Raw genomic sequence first — 17,752 nt, 5'->3', positions numbered from 1 at the left:
ATTGGTGTTCATTATCTTTCATTTAAAATGCAACTTAATACAAGAACACATTAAAAAATAATAGGCGCTACACCTCCCAAATTGAGACACTTTATTCCATGGCATTTATTTGTAACTACATCAATGGCAAGTATTTTGTAACTACTGTAATACGAAAATTAGGGAATTAGAATTAGGGTATTTCATGTCTTAAAAGTTGTGCAGGTTCGGATTTACTTCTTATCGGTTTGGATTTTTCTGATTGGCTATTGACTGTCACGTATTTTGGATAGCCAATAAGATATCGCTATGAGAACCAAGTAATTCTGGGTAAACTATTTCTTAGGCACTTGTTTTTAAAACCTCTTCATGTTCAGTTATATGGTGTTCGTGTCGACATATGTTGACATAGACAACAAAAGCCGTAGAAGAGTGTGTTGGCCTTTTCCTGTGTTGACCATGTTCATATTGGCCTTTTGCTTGTGTTGACCTTCCGTCAATGTCGACCTAGTGTATTTCGACCATTCTTAGGTGTCGACCTAGTCACTGTCTACCATCTGTGGTCATCCTAGTTACTTTTGACCTAGACATTGTCCACGTTTCAATTATGTCCTTTATGCATAATTTAGAAAAAACTGTTTAGTTTAATATAATTTCTCCACACAAAATTATCTGGAAATTAATAGTTAATTGAATATGCCCCGTAATGAGAGCGCTAGCGCAAGTTAGTACAAGTGATGCACCATGCAGTAATGTTACCAGTAGCTGAATATACACACTGATCAATAAACTTGTCTTTTAAGCCGCAGTTTGAAATGACAATTTATATCTCTCCATAACATTTGTGCTATTAAATGTGAATTACTTGCCAAGAAGATAAAATATTGTGTCAGTTTTGCCATTTACTATATTTATGAATACATATTTCCGCCATCCTTTCAAATACACAATAACATGTACATCAAATGTTTTCTTTTATCCGCACTATATTCATACCAGCAGCTATAAAAGGGAGCTGTAAACCTTTGCAACGTTTTTGTAATGTAGCTTTCCCTTAAGAAACACTTACATGCTGTAGATGATACTGCAGATTAACAGCCCTCATGATTCAAGAGTGATCTGAAATTGGTTTGTTTTTATGCACAGATCACAAGTATAGGTACACATGTAATCTTTTGTGGCTTAGAAATTCAACCTGTGTTATTATTACGTAGCAGCGTACATAGGTCATTATTCGGATCTGATCGCAGTACAAAATGGAAAAAACCATGTGCACTGCAGGTTGGGCAGGTGTAACATGTATAGAGAGAGTTAGATTTGGGTGAGTTATTTTGTTTCTGTGCAGGGTAAATACTGGCTGCATTATTTTTACACTGCAATTTAGGTTTCAACACACCCCACCCAAATTGGTTTTGCCCATTTTGAGAACAAATTTGTACTGAGATCAGATCTGAATAAGGGCCACAGTAGCAAAAAACCTACGGGAAGATGTAGTGGCGTAAGTTTGTCCCAGTAGTCTGTAGGCAAGATGAATATTGATGCCCCCCCCCAAATAGCTTAAAAAGTAAGGTGTCTGTCTCCAGTAAGACAGGTCATGGGTTCTAATACAGGGTGTGACACTTGCAAAAATGTTAAAAGGGGGAGTAAGCCATAAAAGCTATACCAAAGGCTTTCCATTAACTGAATCAAACCCTCCAGGGGAGGAGAGGTGCCGCTTTGGGAGCAGGAGCCCGGTGGCAGCTGACTCCATTGCCTCCCAGATTTAAACCTCTGGGAAGATGGAATTAATTGAATAAAGGGATTATCCCATATAAAGTACTGTTGTATGTTCAGGAGAATATCACTAGCAAGTTATAATCATTAGCAAACACTGGGGAGAAGAATAAGGAATGACTGCATCTGTATGCTGGAATGGGGTGGTCATTATATTTCTGCACAGCTCCTCATGGTAAATAAAGTTGATTTAGTAATAGGCAGTCTGAAGAAGAACTTGGCCACCCTTCTCCAATGCACAGATGTAGTCATTGCTTATTCTTTTCCTCAGTGTTTTCGCCATGGTAATCGAAAAGTGATTTCTAGATCCAGTGGAGACCACAAACTATATCAGAGGGTTTCCCACTTACTTTTGAAGAGTCAGTCAAGTATAGGCTTCAATGGATTGCTACTATAGTGCCTAATTATTTAGAAAATAATGGAACATAGCAAAAATGAGGGCTTATAATTAAGTTAAGCCTGCAGTTACTCATACACTACAAATTTACTAGACAGGTAGATAACTTTACTCCTACTTGGACACAAACTGCAGCATCTATGTCCCCAATATATTTTTGCTATAGGAATCTGGTCATGTGATGTTGGCATCAATAACTTATATTACCAAATGGGGCAGATGTATCAACTAGCGTTAAGTGCATACAGTATTCTGCACTTAATGTTAGTTAACTGGAGGGATAATGTTTTTTAAAATGTATTACTAGCACACCTAAACTGTGCTAGGGACAGCCTGTTGAGTAATGCTTGGCGAGGCTATCCATTTCAATCCCCCCAGCAATTAGCGGCCAGGTTATTGTATTAACAGTCTCTTAGGCGTTAATCCACCTCGGCCACTTCACCAACTCAGATCAGGATTAGCATTGTGCTATCCCCACTACAGGGACAACGCTAGCCCTGCTGCTGCACGATAATAGTGAGATCTCGTGCATGCTCAGTGACCCGGCCGGGCAGACAGAGACAGCACGTCAGTGCGAACTGATGCATGGTCTGCAGGAGGGTACATCGCCGGAGGGGGGAGTTTATGCTCCCCCGCTACATCTTGTCAGTCCCCCTTCCTGCTTCACCTTGTTAATGAGGCGAAGCAGGAAGTAATATAGTGGCGTGCTAAGCGCCGCTATAGTACATCTGCCCCAATGTCTGTTGGTGTCACTGTAAAGTTAATAAACTTGCTACTGGGCTGCATATTGATTTGGGTACTTGTTTCCTAGCACAGCGCCAATCGCATACCATACGTATTGGTGTGCGATGCGTGCGATGCGATATTCATGTTAAATTAACAGGAGTGCTTGTACAATGAAATATCGCATAGCATTTCATGCCAGCAAATGGCATGTGATGCGATGCAATTTTTAATTGTACAAGCACCCTGATGGGTGCTTACAATGTTAAATGCACCCCCTTTGTCAACGCCACCCCCCCTATCAACGGCAACCCGAAGCGTGGCGAGCGCAGTGAGCCTGCGAGGGGCGGCGGTACGCATCCTCAAACCTTTTCATACCCCCACTATCCACGTCGGCGTGGAGTTGATTTTTGCTTATGATGTTGGGTATTTGTGTAACTATGGGCAGGGATATGCATGCATCCACTTACATTAGATCTGATTTGAATATTAAAAAGGAAAGAAGTAATATATTATATTTGAAGATGTCCCTGATGTTATGATGCATAATACATAAATGAGGATTAAAAGAGCATAACAATGGAAGGTAAAAGGAAAAGTCTGATATAATAAGGGAGGAGGTTCATGTGTGATCGTAAGCAGTCCTATGACCTGACATTTTAATTTCTGCGATTTACAGTATGCAGTATGTTTCTGAGCCATGGGTTTACAACTATGAAATGAACAATGGGTGAATATTTTAACAGCACAATGACAGCCACTTTCTTACAGTGGTCTGTGCTGTAGTAATGACCATCAGAAAGATAAAAACATCATAACTCTGAAGTCATCGCACAATAATCTGCACGGTTCTTCCATTAAATACTGTTTCAGATAAGAACCTATTTATGTGCACAATTTGTCACTGCTATTATTACGTAGATAGCAATTAATAACTAACCATAAATAAATAAAGATACTTAATGTATCCTTAGTACAGTGGTGTCACGAGGCGTGTGTGCAGAGGAGAGGATTGCACCGAGGTGTTACCCTCAGGTGCGATGTAATCTAGTTAAAAAAGTACGGCAGCACATACTTTATGTGCGATGCATGGGAGCGAGTATCGCCTTGCACGGTACAGTGTATGAGCGACTTAAAAGATGTGGGGTAGTGATATGACACCCCCAGAGCCCTGGCTCTCGGTGACGTCACTGCTTACACATCCCTTGGCTGTATGCAAACCACATGTAAGTGGACCTGTTACCAATACCGGACACATATGCTTGCTTGACACTAATGCTGTTGACAAATACCCTGTAATGTTATTTAAAGTATTTTAACTGTGTTGGCATTAAAACTAGATATAATTAGGTATAATTCTTTTAAGTGATAATTCTAAAACTGTGAAAATGCTTTAAATAACAAAATAACATTACAATTGTGTCTCCATTCTCCCATTGGCACAATGCTGTCTCTATATTGTTGACAGCAATAACTACTCCCCTACCTATGCACAGTGAAGGTGTCAAAGGAGCTATACCAATGCCTGCATGCATGGAGGGTGTATCCATCCAGTACACAACATGTTGCATGCCGTCTGCTCTCAGTAGATGCATCCATAGGCTACAAGTGTGCTGAACAAGAACTGTGTATATGTCACATCAAAGTCCAACCATCTATCAGTTTACAAAAACCTCTTCAATAATATAAAAATTTCCATCATTCATCTAATATACAGCTTGGCTTGTGACAGTGAGAGAACATGAGGACTGGTAAAAGTGTGTGATAGCCGTTATCGTAATGACAATATAGGGGGGGTCGTCCCGACAGTCGGAAACATGGTCGTTGTTGTCTGATCCGACACTAACTCGACAGTCAGAATTCAATGTTCCAACTGTTGAGTGTTGAAAATTCCGTAAATTGTTGGAAAACAGCTATCAAATCAATAATACGTGCCCCCGTTTCCGACAAAATAGATCCAACTTTAAAAAAAGTCAGATCTGAAACCCTTCAATGCTGTCGTTAACAGGAGCATTGAACATACTGAATACCCCCATAGTCTGGATTTTACAAGCATATTGTTAAAAAAAAATTGTCTAATGTGTACCCAGCTTAAGTGTGCTTTTTGTCTCAAGTTCAACCATGATGTTCTACAGTATCCAATTAAAATGATGGGAAGATTGCAGCGTAGAAACGTGCATGTCCTCTTGAATTGCAGGAAAGTACCTTGGAAATATACACCTTTACCACATTTCAATAATGGACGATACAATTGAAGCTATAAAACATAATTAATAGATCAAAATCCTAAAAAAACAAAAACATTTTCTTGGCAAACAACTTTAGGAAGCAGAGATGCAGTCGTGTCAGAGCTGTTATTCAGTTATGTGATCTTGTTGAAATGTCTGTAAGGAAGGTCTTATTTGGGGTTAAGATTCCTCATCAGCTGAGTACAAAATGACTGATTATTCATTTTACTGTGCCTGCCCTGCGGTGTAAGCAATGAAGTGACACATGCAGTCACAAGCCTGTCACAATGCTGGGGCAGGTCAGGGGTTGACGCAAGGAGTAGAACTATTCCTGGACAAAGGTTTAACTTTGGAATGATTTGTTTTTCCTGCAGAACTATAGTTTCCATATGCTCCGGCACAGCGTGGCAGGAACACTATTAGGAGACGCAGACTGATGCATGAAGCAAACATTCCTTTCAGGTTAAACTAGGAATATGGTATTGTGTTAAGATTCCAACCCATATGAATCTTTTATTGCCACCAGAAGAGAAGAGGGAGGTGAGGAGTGTGTATCATTGTGTGTATGTGTATATACACATGCTGTAGGAGGGGGGAGCACACTGAGGGAAGGGAGGGCTTAAGGGCAGTGAGGAGGGAAGGAGGGAGATGACTGAGACACTCAGGAACTAGAGAACACCTCCCTTGGAAAAAATGACCATTCAACGTGAGTCTGATATGCTGTGACAGTCACTTACAAGCATTTTTTCTGTTACGTCTATTTTTTTGTTCCCTTAAACTTTGGCTGTTTTCTCGCAAGCCCAGACAATTAACAGCTGAAGAAAATATGACAGGACACACGCAAAAGAGGTTGGGAGATAGAGGGAAAGGAATGCACCAGAGTGGAGAAAGCTGAGTTTGCCTCCTTGTTAAAACAGCCAGAGATTTTTTTTTTATGTGTGTTCTTCTCCCTCCTTTTTAATGTATTTATTATTTTTTGCACTGTACGAAGGCCAGAAGTGAGATCTGTTAACTGTTCCACACTGACTGAGAGGCCAGAGCAGCTCATGGTACTGTATGTTACCACTAATACTCCCTTCATACCTTCTTGCATATTCCATTAATTTTATGGGAGGGGGAGGGCTGTGGCATGAAGGGGGAAGGCACAGATTGGTCTCTTTGCGATTTCCTTAACCTTCTGTCTTGCTTCATTGGCATCTGCAAGTCTCCTTACACTGTGATGGTGAAAGGGTTAACTACATCATTTCCAGATGTTCTGACAGCTTTGCGGAACTTTCTAAACACAATAACGACAATGCTAGTAGCCTGTACCAGCTCCGTACCTGGCATGGAAGGTGTTAAACTCTTGCATTGCCGGCTGCAGATGCTGTTTGCAGAATGAAAACGGAGCCAATCTAATATGTAACATCTCCATGTGACATGTGTTTGCAGTATTTTTATCTGTTTAAATCCTTCACTTACAGGCACCATGTAATTCTTTTATCATGTGCAGTATATGAAGTCATGTAGTAAATTAGGGATATTTCTCTTTGTTATAGAACTGAGAAATTCTCTTGCATTGTATCACAGGTTTATTTTTAATTACCTGAAAAATAATATTATCGCACTATGGAGCAAAACCCTATGGGGTATTTATCAAAGGCCAGAGAGAGATAAAATTGGGAGAAATAAAGTACTAGCCAATCAGATTCTGCCTAAAATGACAGAAACTGATTGGCTAGTATTGTACATCTTACAATTATTTATTTATCCTAGCTTTGATGAGTTACCCCCAAGTATTTTATGTTGCTTTCAGAGCAATGAATTACCTCTGAAAATGTTTTCACATTAGATTATTTACTGTTTACTGCTCTTGATATGAAGTTTAAACTTGCATGACATTGTCATAATGGCTCATAAAGCAGCCCTGGATATCTCAGGATGATTATTATCTTATAACACATAATGTGACAATGGATGGTAATGGTAATAAGTGTATTGCTGTGGAACTCTAAAATGAATTGCATGTGATTAAGGAGAGTGTATGATGGAAGTGATTTATCTGCTGTAACTGGCTCCATGCACTTGCTGGTTGGTCTTCGCTTCGGTATCCAGTAACTTTAGGGTTGGTAACTGCTATATTTGTGTGGGGTACTGTATCTGAAGCACTCACAACTCTACAATTGTTATGAGGAATGTTTTTTGGTAATGAATCAAGGTTGCGCACTGCATCTTATTTGTAATGCTTAAATGAAACTAAAGAAAATCTGGTACTTATGTAGTATCTGGGCTTCCGATTTAGAAATCGGATCGGATCGCATCGTATCGCATCGCATGCGACCAAATCGTATGCGATGCGATGGTCAAGATTTTTCCATAGGATTCAATGTTAAAATGGTCTGAGTCCATTTTAACATAGAATTCAATGGGAAAAAGGGGTCCTTTTCCTTTCCCCACTATCCAAGTGGGCATGGAGTTGGATATAAACCTGTGGCGAGCGTAGCGAGCCACCGAGCCCGAAGCGTGGCGAGCGTAGCGAGCCCCGCGAGGGGACACAGAATACTTTTTAAGAAATATGCGTTCGCTCGCTCGCCACGCTTCGGGCTCGGTGGCTCGCTGCGCTCGCCACGCTATATAAAATCAACTCTATGCCCACTTGGATAGTGGGGAAATGAACAGGACCTTCTTAACATTGAATCCTATGCAAAATCGCATCGAATCGCATCGCATCGAATCGCATCGCATCGCATCTGATTGTATGCCTTAAGGTAAGGCATACAATCACAAAATCGGCAGCCCAGATACTACATAAGTACCGAAAATCTTTTTACAGATTATCTACATAATATTTTTATTAGCAAATTATACAGTTTATATTAATTGTTATTCTGGTAGTTGTGCTGAACACAAAGAGGGTTATTCTATGATGCAGGAGGTTGCACTGTAACTACTCCAATAAAAGGAATACTGACTCTATGGATTGGAAGACGTTTAAACTGACAAACGGGTTTGAATTAATCCACCTACTGTATGTATTTCTATCTAAGATGTATAGAAATATGGTATTTGATGCCCACTACTTCAGGGTCAACCAATTGCCTGACAAAATCCATAGGTTTTCTTTGTAAACTGAGTTTATTTTAACTTCATTTTTTTTTCTTTAAACGCATGCTACCTAAAAACAATAGTCATGTATTTTTCTTCATAGAGACCAACGTCAATTATTTTGTTAATATAAAATTCTGCAGCCCTATTGGCTGACCATACAGATCTCTCACACAATACAATATTCATAATACATAATCCATAAACACAATATAGGCATATATCAATTTACTTCATAGCTTCATACTGTCACAAAATAACCAGGAGGTTCCAAAATTAGTTGCAAATCTCCAGCACTCCTTAGAGAGGCGAAAAGGGCGGGAAAATGCCATGGTGATGCAAAGGCAGCCACCGAAAAATGTAATTGCTAAACATGAGGCAAAAATAATGTTTTAAGAAGTCAATATTAGTAATATTTAATTTACAATATGTGCAGTAAGAGTTTATGACAGAGTGACACTACAAGTTCCAGCATGCACATCTGCTGCTAAAACTTGTTGTCCCACTGTAGCTGGAACGCCACAAGTTGTTGCTGTCCTCTAGTCAATAGTTTCAGCATTACTTGTCACTGTATTTCCTAATGTGTATCTGTATTCATGTGACTCACTGCAGTTGTTTTTCCTTCATTATTGCGCAGTAATAGAGTAAGATCCATTGGTCACAAGGACTGTTATGCTATTTTAAAAAGCAACCTTGCAATTGTTTTTGTTCATTAATCAGTTCTTTACAAAATAGGTACTTTTTTATTTTACCAATACTAAATTATATGAATATACTTAATAAAATATACTTTTGCAACATTAGCATCATTGATACCATCATAGGTAAATGTTAGCAATAGTACATATGTAAAAACTACAATTAACATACATTTTTGGCGTATTTCAGGAAAAATTCATTGATAGCTTACTGTATTGTATGTCCACATGTTGCTATTCTCTAACAAGCTATAGAGAAACTGGCAGTGACTCTTCATAGAATTAAGTAGAATGCTGTCAGTGAAATGATGACTAATTTATTTATAACTATAAAAAGAAGATGGTTTTGTCGGATGAATATAACAGTCTGATTAGTGCCCTGTTTATGATGGTTTGCTTTTCCCCACAGTTATATTGACAGGGTTTATGGAAGCTGTAAACTGAATGAGCTATCAGCTCAAGCTGCAAAATGGTGATTTATGGCTAGTCCTAGTAACACACAATCCACAGGCATTCATTAGCATCATCACTGATTTTCAAAGGACAAAACTGTTTTATCTATTTAACTGGTAGACTAGGCAAAGAAGGAATGAAGTAATTGACCAACCACAGAATAACTGGCAGAGGGGAAAATAACCCATATGCCCATATACTGGAAACAATGCACTGTGGCATTTAGAACAAGCTGAATTAAATATAAAACGCTTTAATTTTTGCTCTTAAGCTGGTTAAATAAATACTAGTTGATATTTTAAACAAATTCATTGATAATGACAAATTAGTTGATCATTTTTTGGCCCAGATGCACTAAGCTTAAAAAAGTGATAAAGTGGAAAGTGATAAACAAGCAACCAATCAGCTCCTGCCTGACACTTTTCAAACCCAGCCTGTGACATGGCAGTTAGAAGCTGATTGCCTGGTTGTTTATCACTCTCCATTTTATCACTTTTTGAAGCTTAGTGCATCTGGCCCATTAAGACAAATTCGTAAAATTGTCCAGTGTACTTACTACATAGCTAGCGATGCGATTGCCACAGGTTGCTAGAAATATGCCCCCGTCATCTGTACATACAGCTCAATCGGGGGATGTCTCTAGCAATGCCATGCAGGGCCGGCGCCACCACTAGGCAAATCTAGGCATTTGCCTAGGGCGCCGGCCACTGGAGGGCGGTATTTCGCCCCCCCCTTGCCGCCCGGGTACCTGTCCTGCGGCGTATATGTGCGTAAAAGCTGGCGGCAGCGGGGGGGGGTCCCTGCAGTCAATAAGAAATAACGAGCGCTATCCGCCGGGCTATGCAGAAGCGCTTCTGTTTTGGAAACACTGGCCGCACGTGCGGCCAGTGTTTCCAAAACAGAAGCGCTTCCGCATAGCCCGGCGGATAGCGCTCGTTATTTCTTATTGACTGCAGGGACCCCCCAGTGCCGCCGCCGCCAGCTTTACAGCGCCGAAGGAAAGGTACCCGGGCGGCAGACACCGGGGCGCCCCCACACCGACTTGCCTGGGGCGCTCTGGTGCCTTGCACCGGCCCTGATGCCATGCAGATGAATGCAGCATGGCCCCACTTTCCATTACTATAATTATACTCACCTCTCCCAAGTCCTAGTCACCGCAGCAGAAAACCGATTAAATGGCATGGCAGACTTTTTCCAGGACATTTGTGCATTCACTAAAGAAAAGTCACCTGGGAAAATGCACCCCTTCCCTCTCTTAAACTGCCCCTGGTTCTGAAAAAGAGAGAGAGGAGACTGTGCTTGAATATATAAACCAATTTAATAAAAAAATAAAGATAATGTAAATGAAAATAGAAATATATATATTTTTTTAAAAACATAGCTCTAGTGATCAGACATTTAACGGTACTGGATTAGCATAGTCCTTAGGAAGATGGTAAGTTTATGCGAGCAAGATGCAGTCCTATTGTTATAGTTATTATTTGCCGTTAATGGATGGTAATAAAGCGGCATTCTGGCAATAGCTGGATGTTAGTACAGTCTATTACTGTGGATATAATTACCACTCCTGCTGTGCTTGATAATGGATGCTGGTCTGGGCCAGGTATATTTGTAGTGTACACAGGGTGGCCACCCTAATGGTGATTGTGAAGGTTAATGGCTCCCGGCTGGTTAGCACTCCAATTCCGCCTGGTCTGGATCCGCCTTTCTAATAATTACCAAGGGTCACAAATGAGGACCGATACCAAAAAGAATGTAGCAAAAGAGCTCCTCGTACGCGTTTCTCTGCCTCTGAATATCGGCAGCTTCCTCAGAGAATATGTATATATTTTATTTGACCCAACACGTTGTGGTTCACAGCCACCACATTTCTCTTTTTTTCTTTGCCCATGGTTCTACCCGTTAAAAGCATTTGTCCATATTAAAATGTAGAGACAAAAACATTACCAAGCAAGTCATTGGGGTGTATTCAATGCGGCCGGCAAGTAGGTTTTTATGGCAAGGATAGCCTGTTTTCGGGGAGGATCGCCGAAAAGAAGCCATCCTCGGCCTTTAAACCTCGTGCCGGCCGCTCACCCTATTCAACGTTCCGAGGGAATCCTCGCTGTCAGAGGACGCTGAGGATTCCCCCAAACAGCAAGGTTCACAGCTAATGCAGGGAGCCTGCTGCATTTAGCCGCAGGCCTCGCCGTTGTGACAGCCACACACGCCGTTTCCACTTCGCTGTAAAAACCCAGTGAGGTTGAAACCGTGGGTGCAGTTGAATACTGACCCAAGAGCTGCTCACTGTCACAGCTCACTAAAATGCATTAAATATATCCCATAGTGGGAGGAATACATTGTATCATTTCTGGCATCAACAAAATGTAGTTGATTATTTAACAGTGAAACAATAGAAGCAGAATTTAAGTCAGAAGACAATCATAATGATACTAGTAATATAGATTCAGACATACTGAAATCTTGTAAATATACACAAATGTAGTAGAACATGTACTATACTATATGTCAGTGGTTCTCAAACTGTGGGTCCTGACCCCAAAGTGGGTCCCGACCACCTCAGAATGGGGTCACAACTCCATGTTGCTGACCATCAGATTAATGTGTCTGTGAAGGGGGAACAGGGGATAACTCATTAAGTAAACATCCTCTGCTTCCCTCTTCCATCTCCCTTTTCCCCTTTCCCATCCCCTCATTACCCACTGCCTCCCTGTCACAATAGCGGGTACTTCACTTCACTGACCACACATGTGGCGGCCATTCTGTGGTAACTTGCTGGGGTCCTGTAATAATTTTTATTGTCTGACGGGGTCCCAGAGCAAAAAGTTTGAGAACCCCTGCTATATGTAATATACATAATATTAAATCTACTACTGCTTCCAGATTAAAGTAACTTGGTACTGCAATTGTAAGGACACTGCTCAATATTAGGACTTCTAGGTTACTGTACATCACTTGTTTCTGCTGAACATTCACAAAACTGGTTGTAAATAGCATTTTCTCACACTCTTTTGATTCCGCTGAGATACATTTATATGTGCTTTGAGCCTTGCAGTCTCTTAAGAAGACACTTTAAAGAAACTTTTTGAAAAATATTTTGCTGTTTTGGAGATATTTTTTCTTTATACTACTATCTTACTGATATTACCAACATGATAAAGCTTTGTTGCCACTACACCAAGGACTGATTCAAACCTGCACACTGCGCATGCGCATTGTCTGTAAAGCGCATGTGCATGGCCAGGCTGCGAGCGCATTTGGCAAATTTCTCTCTGACTGACAGGTGTGTGTGTGTGTGTGTGTGTGTGTGTGGGGGGGGCATTTGTTTCATGGGTGTGTCCACAAAATTAGTGGGCGAGCCCATAGAAATGCTGGTCGGGACCCATCAAAAGCAAGCATTTCCCTGCCTGCTTGGGGCAGGCGCATGACTTTGGCGCCCACCCTGAACTCGTGGAAATACAAGCAGCCACCAAGTGAATTCTGGGTCATAAAGTGACTGTGAGCGCCGGAGACAGTGGGAGAAATCCTTTCATGGTAAGCCTGTAAGTCTGTGTGTCTGCACAGATTTTCTCCTCTGTGCAGACACATTCATTCGCAGATCTGCACAGGCACTTGGATGGTGCGGGGCTGTGCGTACGGCGTGGGCCGTGTTAACCTGAATCGCCCCAGCCCAACCTCCGGACTGACTGGTGATGCTCATCTGAAAATATGCTTTGCATTAACTCAATGTTACTCTATGTGTTCTATCATGTAACAATATAGTAACTGTTACCTATAAGTTAAGCTGCCAAATGACAGTCAGACAGAGTAAAACCAAGAAGTTGATAAATGAGTAAAAAAAAAAATGTAAATATGAAAAATCTTTAAAAATGAAAAACAATTATGCAACCGCTGCTACAGCGAAGGCTCCCTTAACAGCTGAGATACAGTAATGGAATTTGTGTCCATATCAAGGTTGTGTCCTGGCTCTTAGGGTGGTTACACGCATGCTGTCAGGATGGTGGAAGATATCATTGGTGACCTGGTTTAGTGTAATGAAAGAAGGAACCAGAGATGGTTCCATCATTCATTAAATGAGCTGTTGTGTACAGGCAATTGGGGACAGTCCTGGGTGAACGCCAATCGCTATATCAACGATGTGTGCAACCAGCCTTAGACTGTTGGTGTGGGAGAATCTTGCAGCAGTGGATGTCATATTTATCTGCTGACACAAGTGGGCCTGGGTTAGGGACTCTTGTGGTTGCTACTTTTCTACTACATCAGAGGTAGCAGCATGCAGAGTAGCATTAGTTTGCCTGGGGCTCTGGGAAAAATATGCTTGCTTGCTTACTCTGCTACCCCCTCCTTAATGACATGATTCACCGCAAATCATGTCATTGGATGACTGCCCACTAGTACTCTGCTGTGGAGGTGGGGGGGTGGGTAGTGTGCAGGGGCTGGGGGAAAGCAGGATGCACACGGAGGCACACAAGGAAGCACACGATTTTCAGGAGCCTCCTGGTGGCCATGAATTGAGTAGGCACATCGAGCAGCTAGTCTTGTGGATCAAGGCAAAAAGGAAATTTCCATTTAAAGAGGAGCACAAGTTATTTAATTGATATAAAGTAGTGAAGAGGAACATTTTATGGGCATCCCATGTATGTACAGTATGGACGTGCAACCTTTTCCACTCAATCCTTTCTTTAATTCTGTAGAAAAATGTTTTTTTCTAGGTACAAACATATAATAAAGACAGCATCAAAGCCCCTCATTCTCAATGTTGCTATAATAAGCATGTTTTAGAAAAGCTCATTTAATCTATCGGTAGTGCTAAAGTGTTAACACAGGAGCTGATTGCTGATTTCAAGTATGACATAGTTTTTATATTAAAAAGAGGGAAAAAGCTGCAGTTTTCCACTTAGGATTAGTGACCACCTGAGGCTTAGGGCTCCAGGCAAGTTCTCCATTTACCTCCTCAAACTTCCTCCCTGCCAGGCTTAGTAAGTAAGTTGTCTGTCCTACTCCTTTATGTAACAGGAAGGCCCCATAGGAGTAGTATTCTGTACGTGGATAAAGGCAGTGCTAGTTATTTTTATGACAAGACATGACACTTACTAGTAGTATAAATGAATAACTACACAAACAGTAGTGGAGCTATTGATGAACATTCGACTGAAGACATCTTATCCAGTTACAATTGTGCGCTCAAACATCATGTACATTTTTTTCCTATTAGCGAGTCTGTCTCTACTTGTTATAAGAGAGATCTAATATCCATTGCCGGACATTTGCATTCTGCCTGCTTGCTAAATTAAGAACAGTTCGCTTTTAAAAATACCCAGCCAATACATGAGGCTCGTTAACTGGCCTGCACATATTGAAGCCTGAGGAGCAGGCAGCTTTTAATGGGAAAATGATACATTCTGCGTTACCCACTTTATAAGGCTGTGACTTCAATTCTTTCACAATTTTAACCCCTTGGCTGACAAAGGGTCCCGTTGTCTAGGCTCTTTTTCCTGCTATGCGACCACAGTGTCTCACATGGTTTTTTGGAATGTAACAGTGTGTGACATCAAGCCCTTGAGTGTATGTCTGGGTATGCAGGAGTGAGTAGCAGGAGGGGGGGAGCAAGGCTTGTCAGGGTTGAAGGAATGGCTTGAATTGTGAAAAGACAAGAAAAATTTAGTTTTTAATGAAAATGTTTAAAATAATAAATTCCACTGAAGTCTGTAAAGATAGTGGTGCTAAATATGCATTAGCCTTTACTTCACTGTGCACGTTGCATGCCATTGTAGGCAGCATGTGTGGGAATGTCGGCTGCTAAGTGTGTGGGCACACTTATCAGTATATGATACATGAGTGTAAATACATGTTGTATGTGTAGATCTACAGTATTGATAGAAAGATAATAAAATGTAAATATGTTGTATATTTGATTAATGATATGTTGATTTTGTCCAGTCAGTGGCAGCACTCTTTGGGTGACAGAAGCACTGTGTTATATACAGAAAGAGTTTACATAGACTTTACAGGTCATTTATCAATATGTAACAACACAAACCAGCCAAATCCTATGAATTGTATCATCCTGAATGGTGGCATTTGTGGGAGGGAGAATTTGGCAACCTATGATTGGAAAATAAAACAGAATCAGGTGCACACTACAAATACACCACCTATGATAATAACCCGAGAACACACATTCTGCTGCTCCTATGATTGGGGTAGCTGGAAATCTGAGTGCCTCTGGCAGGCTGGGCATTTCAATACATCTAGATATGTGCTCAAATGTACAAATTAGGTTTATCGTTAGCAGATGTAGTTATTTAGATGAGATCCAAGAAAAGAAGATGTATAGAAAAGAGCTGTGGGGCTGCAGAGCATTTCTTTCCCCATCAAAAGAAGGCAATTTCTATACCTCCTCGCATGCGGATACAAGTGCTGACTCCATATTTTAATTGAGAGCATTTTATACCTTTATAGGTATATGGTATCTGTTGTAATAATAATAATTTTATTTATATAGCGCTTTTCTCCCATGGTCACTTAACAGACATCAAACATAGTACATAGTACCAGGATGTAGTGTTACAGCCGTTAAAAGAATCACTCATAAATTATTAAAACATTATTGGGTTGTATTTTCCACACACAAAAGGTACAAGGTGAGGCAGCCATCATGGATGTCCTACTAAAGCTTGGGCCACACATAGTGGGCCCAGCCTTAGGAATACACTAGGTGGAATAGGTAATGCCTAGAAGACATGACACAAAACGGGTGGTTGCAGCATCCTAACACTAACAGTAGTGTCCCAATATAGCCGTCAGATCCACGTATTTTTCATCCTATTTATGATCATACCAGGTTAGGCAGCCATGTTGGGGCACTTTGAAGGTTACGCTGTGGGAGATAAGCCATTCAAAGACCCAAGGTAAATGTGGGATTACTGACACATATGTAGTAGGATGATATACCCTGTATGATATGATACATAGGTAGTACATCTTGCCCATGGTCGAAACCTTATTAGTCAACCATCTTGGGTGCACTGCATAAGTTGCTGCTGGCAGGATGTACAAACAGTGGAGCATCCTGTATCATACAGGCATAGGATACCGGTAAAAACAACAGCAGTAGCAAGTAGAAAATAATGATAGAGTGATAATAATTAATATTTCCAGCAATGCAGCGACCAGCCAGCAGGGTCGGCAGTTTAAGGAGTCAGATAGGTGGCCCCTGGAGCCATGAACATAGCTGAGAAGGTGAGGTGAGTATGCAGCTGTTGTGACAGAAAGTCCCCCAAGAGGCAGATCAGTGGAGAGTACAGTGACCAGGCCTACAGTAGTTGCACACAAAGCAGCAGTGCACAAATGGTGTCCAGGTGGGAAAAGTAGCCCCAGATCATAGAGATGGCCAAGCATGGTGGTGGGCAGGAAGAGGGTGAACTGCTATGATCATTCATTGCAGGCCCGGTGCAGTAACAGTTTGATTCAATTGCAGAAGCAGATGGTAGGTAGCAACTAAGCTGCACTGATGGCATCTGCTCTCAACAGTAGGAAGAGGTCATAGTGCATGCAGAAAGCTTTCCATTCTTTGCTATTCACCTTATCCTGTGGTCGGTGCATTCTGTTAATCATAACAGAATGGGCCAACTAATTGTTCTTGCCATTCTTGTCAATCACATTGTGCAGAACTATAATAATTAATAGATAGATATAACAAAGAAGAAAGTACTGCATTATATTATTTTAGTCTACTTTAAATTAGGTATAAAGACTGAAGTTCTTTCATTAAGAACATGTATTTTATTTGTGCAATCAGTAGAATGTATAAGGGTGTCACTGTTCTGGTCCGTAGGATCGGAATATACATCACAGTGGATTTCAAACAGCAGCCTGAGAAATAGTAGAGAGAAGCGGGTGCGGGCCTGACCTTTGGCTGATGTTATGCTGCTTACTCATGCTGCCTTTTTACAAAGAACTTTCCTTTTCTACCTAACTTAACAGACGTTTCCTGTTGTTACATTTTGTCTCACAGTGATACCAAGGGTTATCAAAGCTATAGATTTCGGAGTTATCACCTTAGGAAGTGATAACTACATGATTGCTCTTGTACACTTTCTCTTAGAGCATCGTGTATACGTGCTCAGCATGGAAACCCCATGTATAAATACCTTAAAGAAGACAAAGAAGCACTGTGATTTTGCTTGTTGCCAAATCAACATACTCATTTTCTTAAAAATAACCAACTTAAATATATATATATATATATATATATATATATATATATATATATATATATACATACTGTATAAAACACATTTTTGAAAAATTCAAATAATAAAACATTTTTTTCTAATGATTTTCTTCTGATTCGGAGATGCATGTAGCAGTATTAGAATTGTGCTGGTAGATGTACAGTATTGACGCAGTGCTTA

General features: G+C 40.7%; 1 protein-coding gene across 8 annotated transcripts in view; it reads left to right on the top strand.

Annotated features, from left to right (window-relative positions):
- The window catches only part of BNC2 (basonuclin zinc finger protein 2), a 474,973-nt gene that overhangs the window by 252,370 nt on the left and 204,851 nt on the right, over positions 1 to 17,752 (top strand). Inside the window, exon 1 of one of the 8 annotated variants that reach the window (XM_083184351.1) lies at positions 5,848 to 6,149. The exons of 6 other annotated variants lie outside the window; for them this stretch is intronic. In XM_083184351.1, the coding sequence (XP_083040477.1) occupies positions 6,147 to 6,149 (3 nt within the window). In that variant the 5' untranslated portion in view covers positions 5,848 to 6,146. Of the gene's footprint in view, positions 1 to 5,847; positions 6,155 to 17,752 lie in introns of those variants that run through there. One more of the 8 variants, XM_083184386.1, reaches the window with a different exon arrangement.

Source organism: Crinia signifera, chromosome 1, assembly GCF_055691185.1.
Source record: "Crinia signifera chromosome 1, ASM5569118v1, whole genome shotgun sequence".
NCBI classification, from domain to species: Eukaryota; Metazoa; Chordata; class Amphibia; order Anura; family Myobatrachidae; genus Crinia; species Crinia signifera.
The sequence above is the reverse complement of the archived record's forward strand: the minus strand, read 5'-3'. Positions and strand labels throughout refer to the sequence as shown.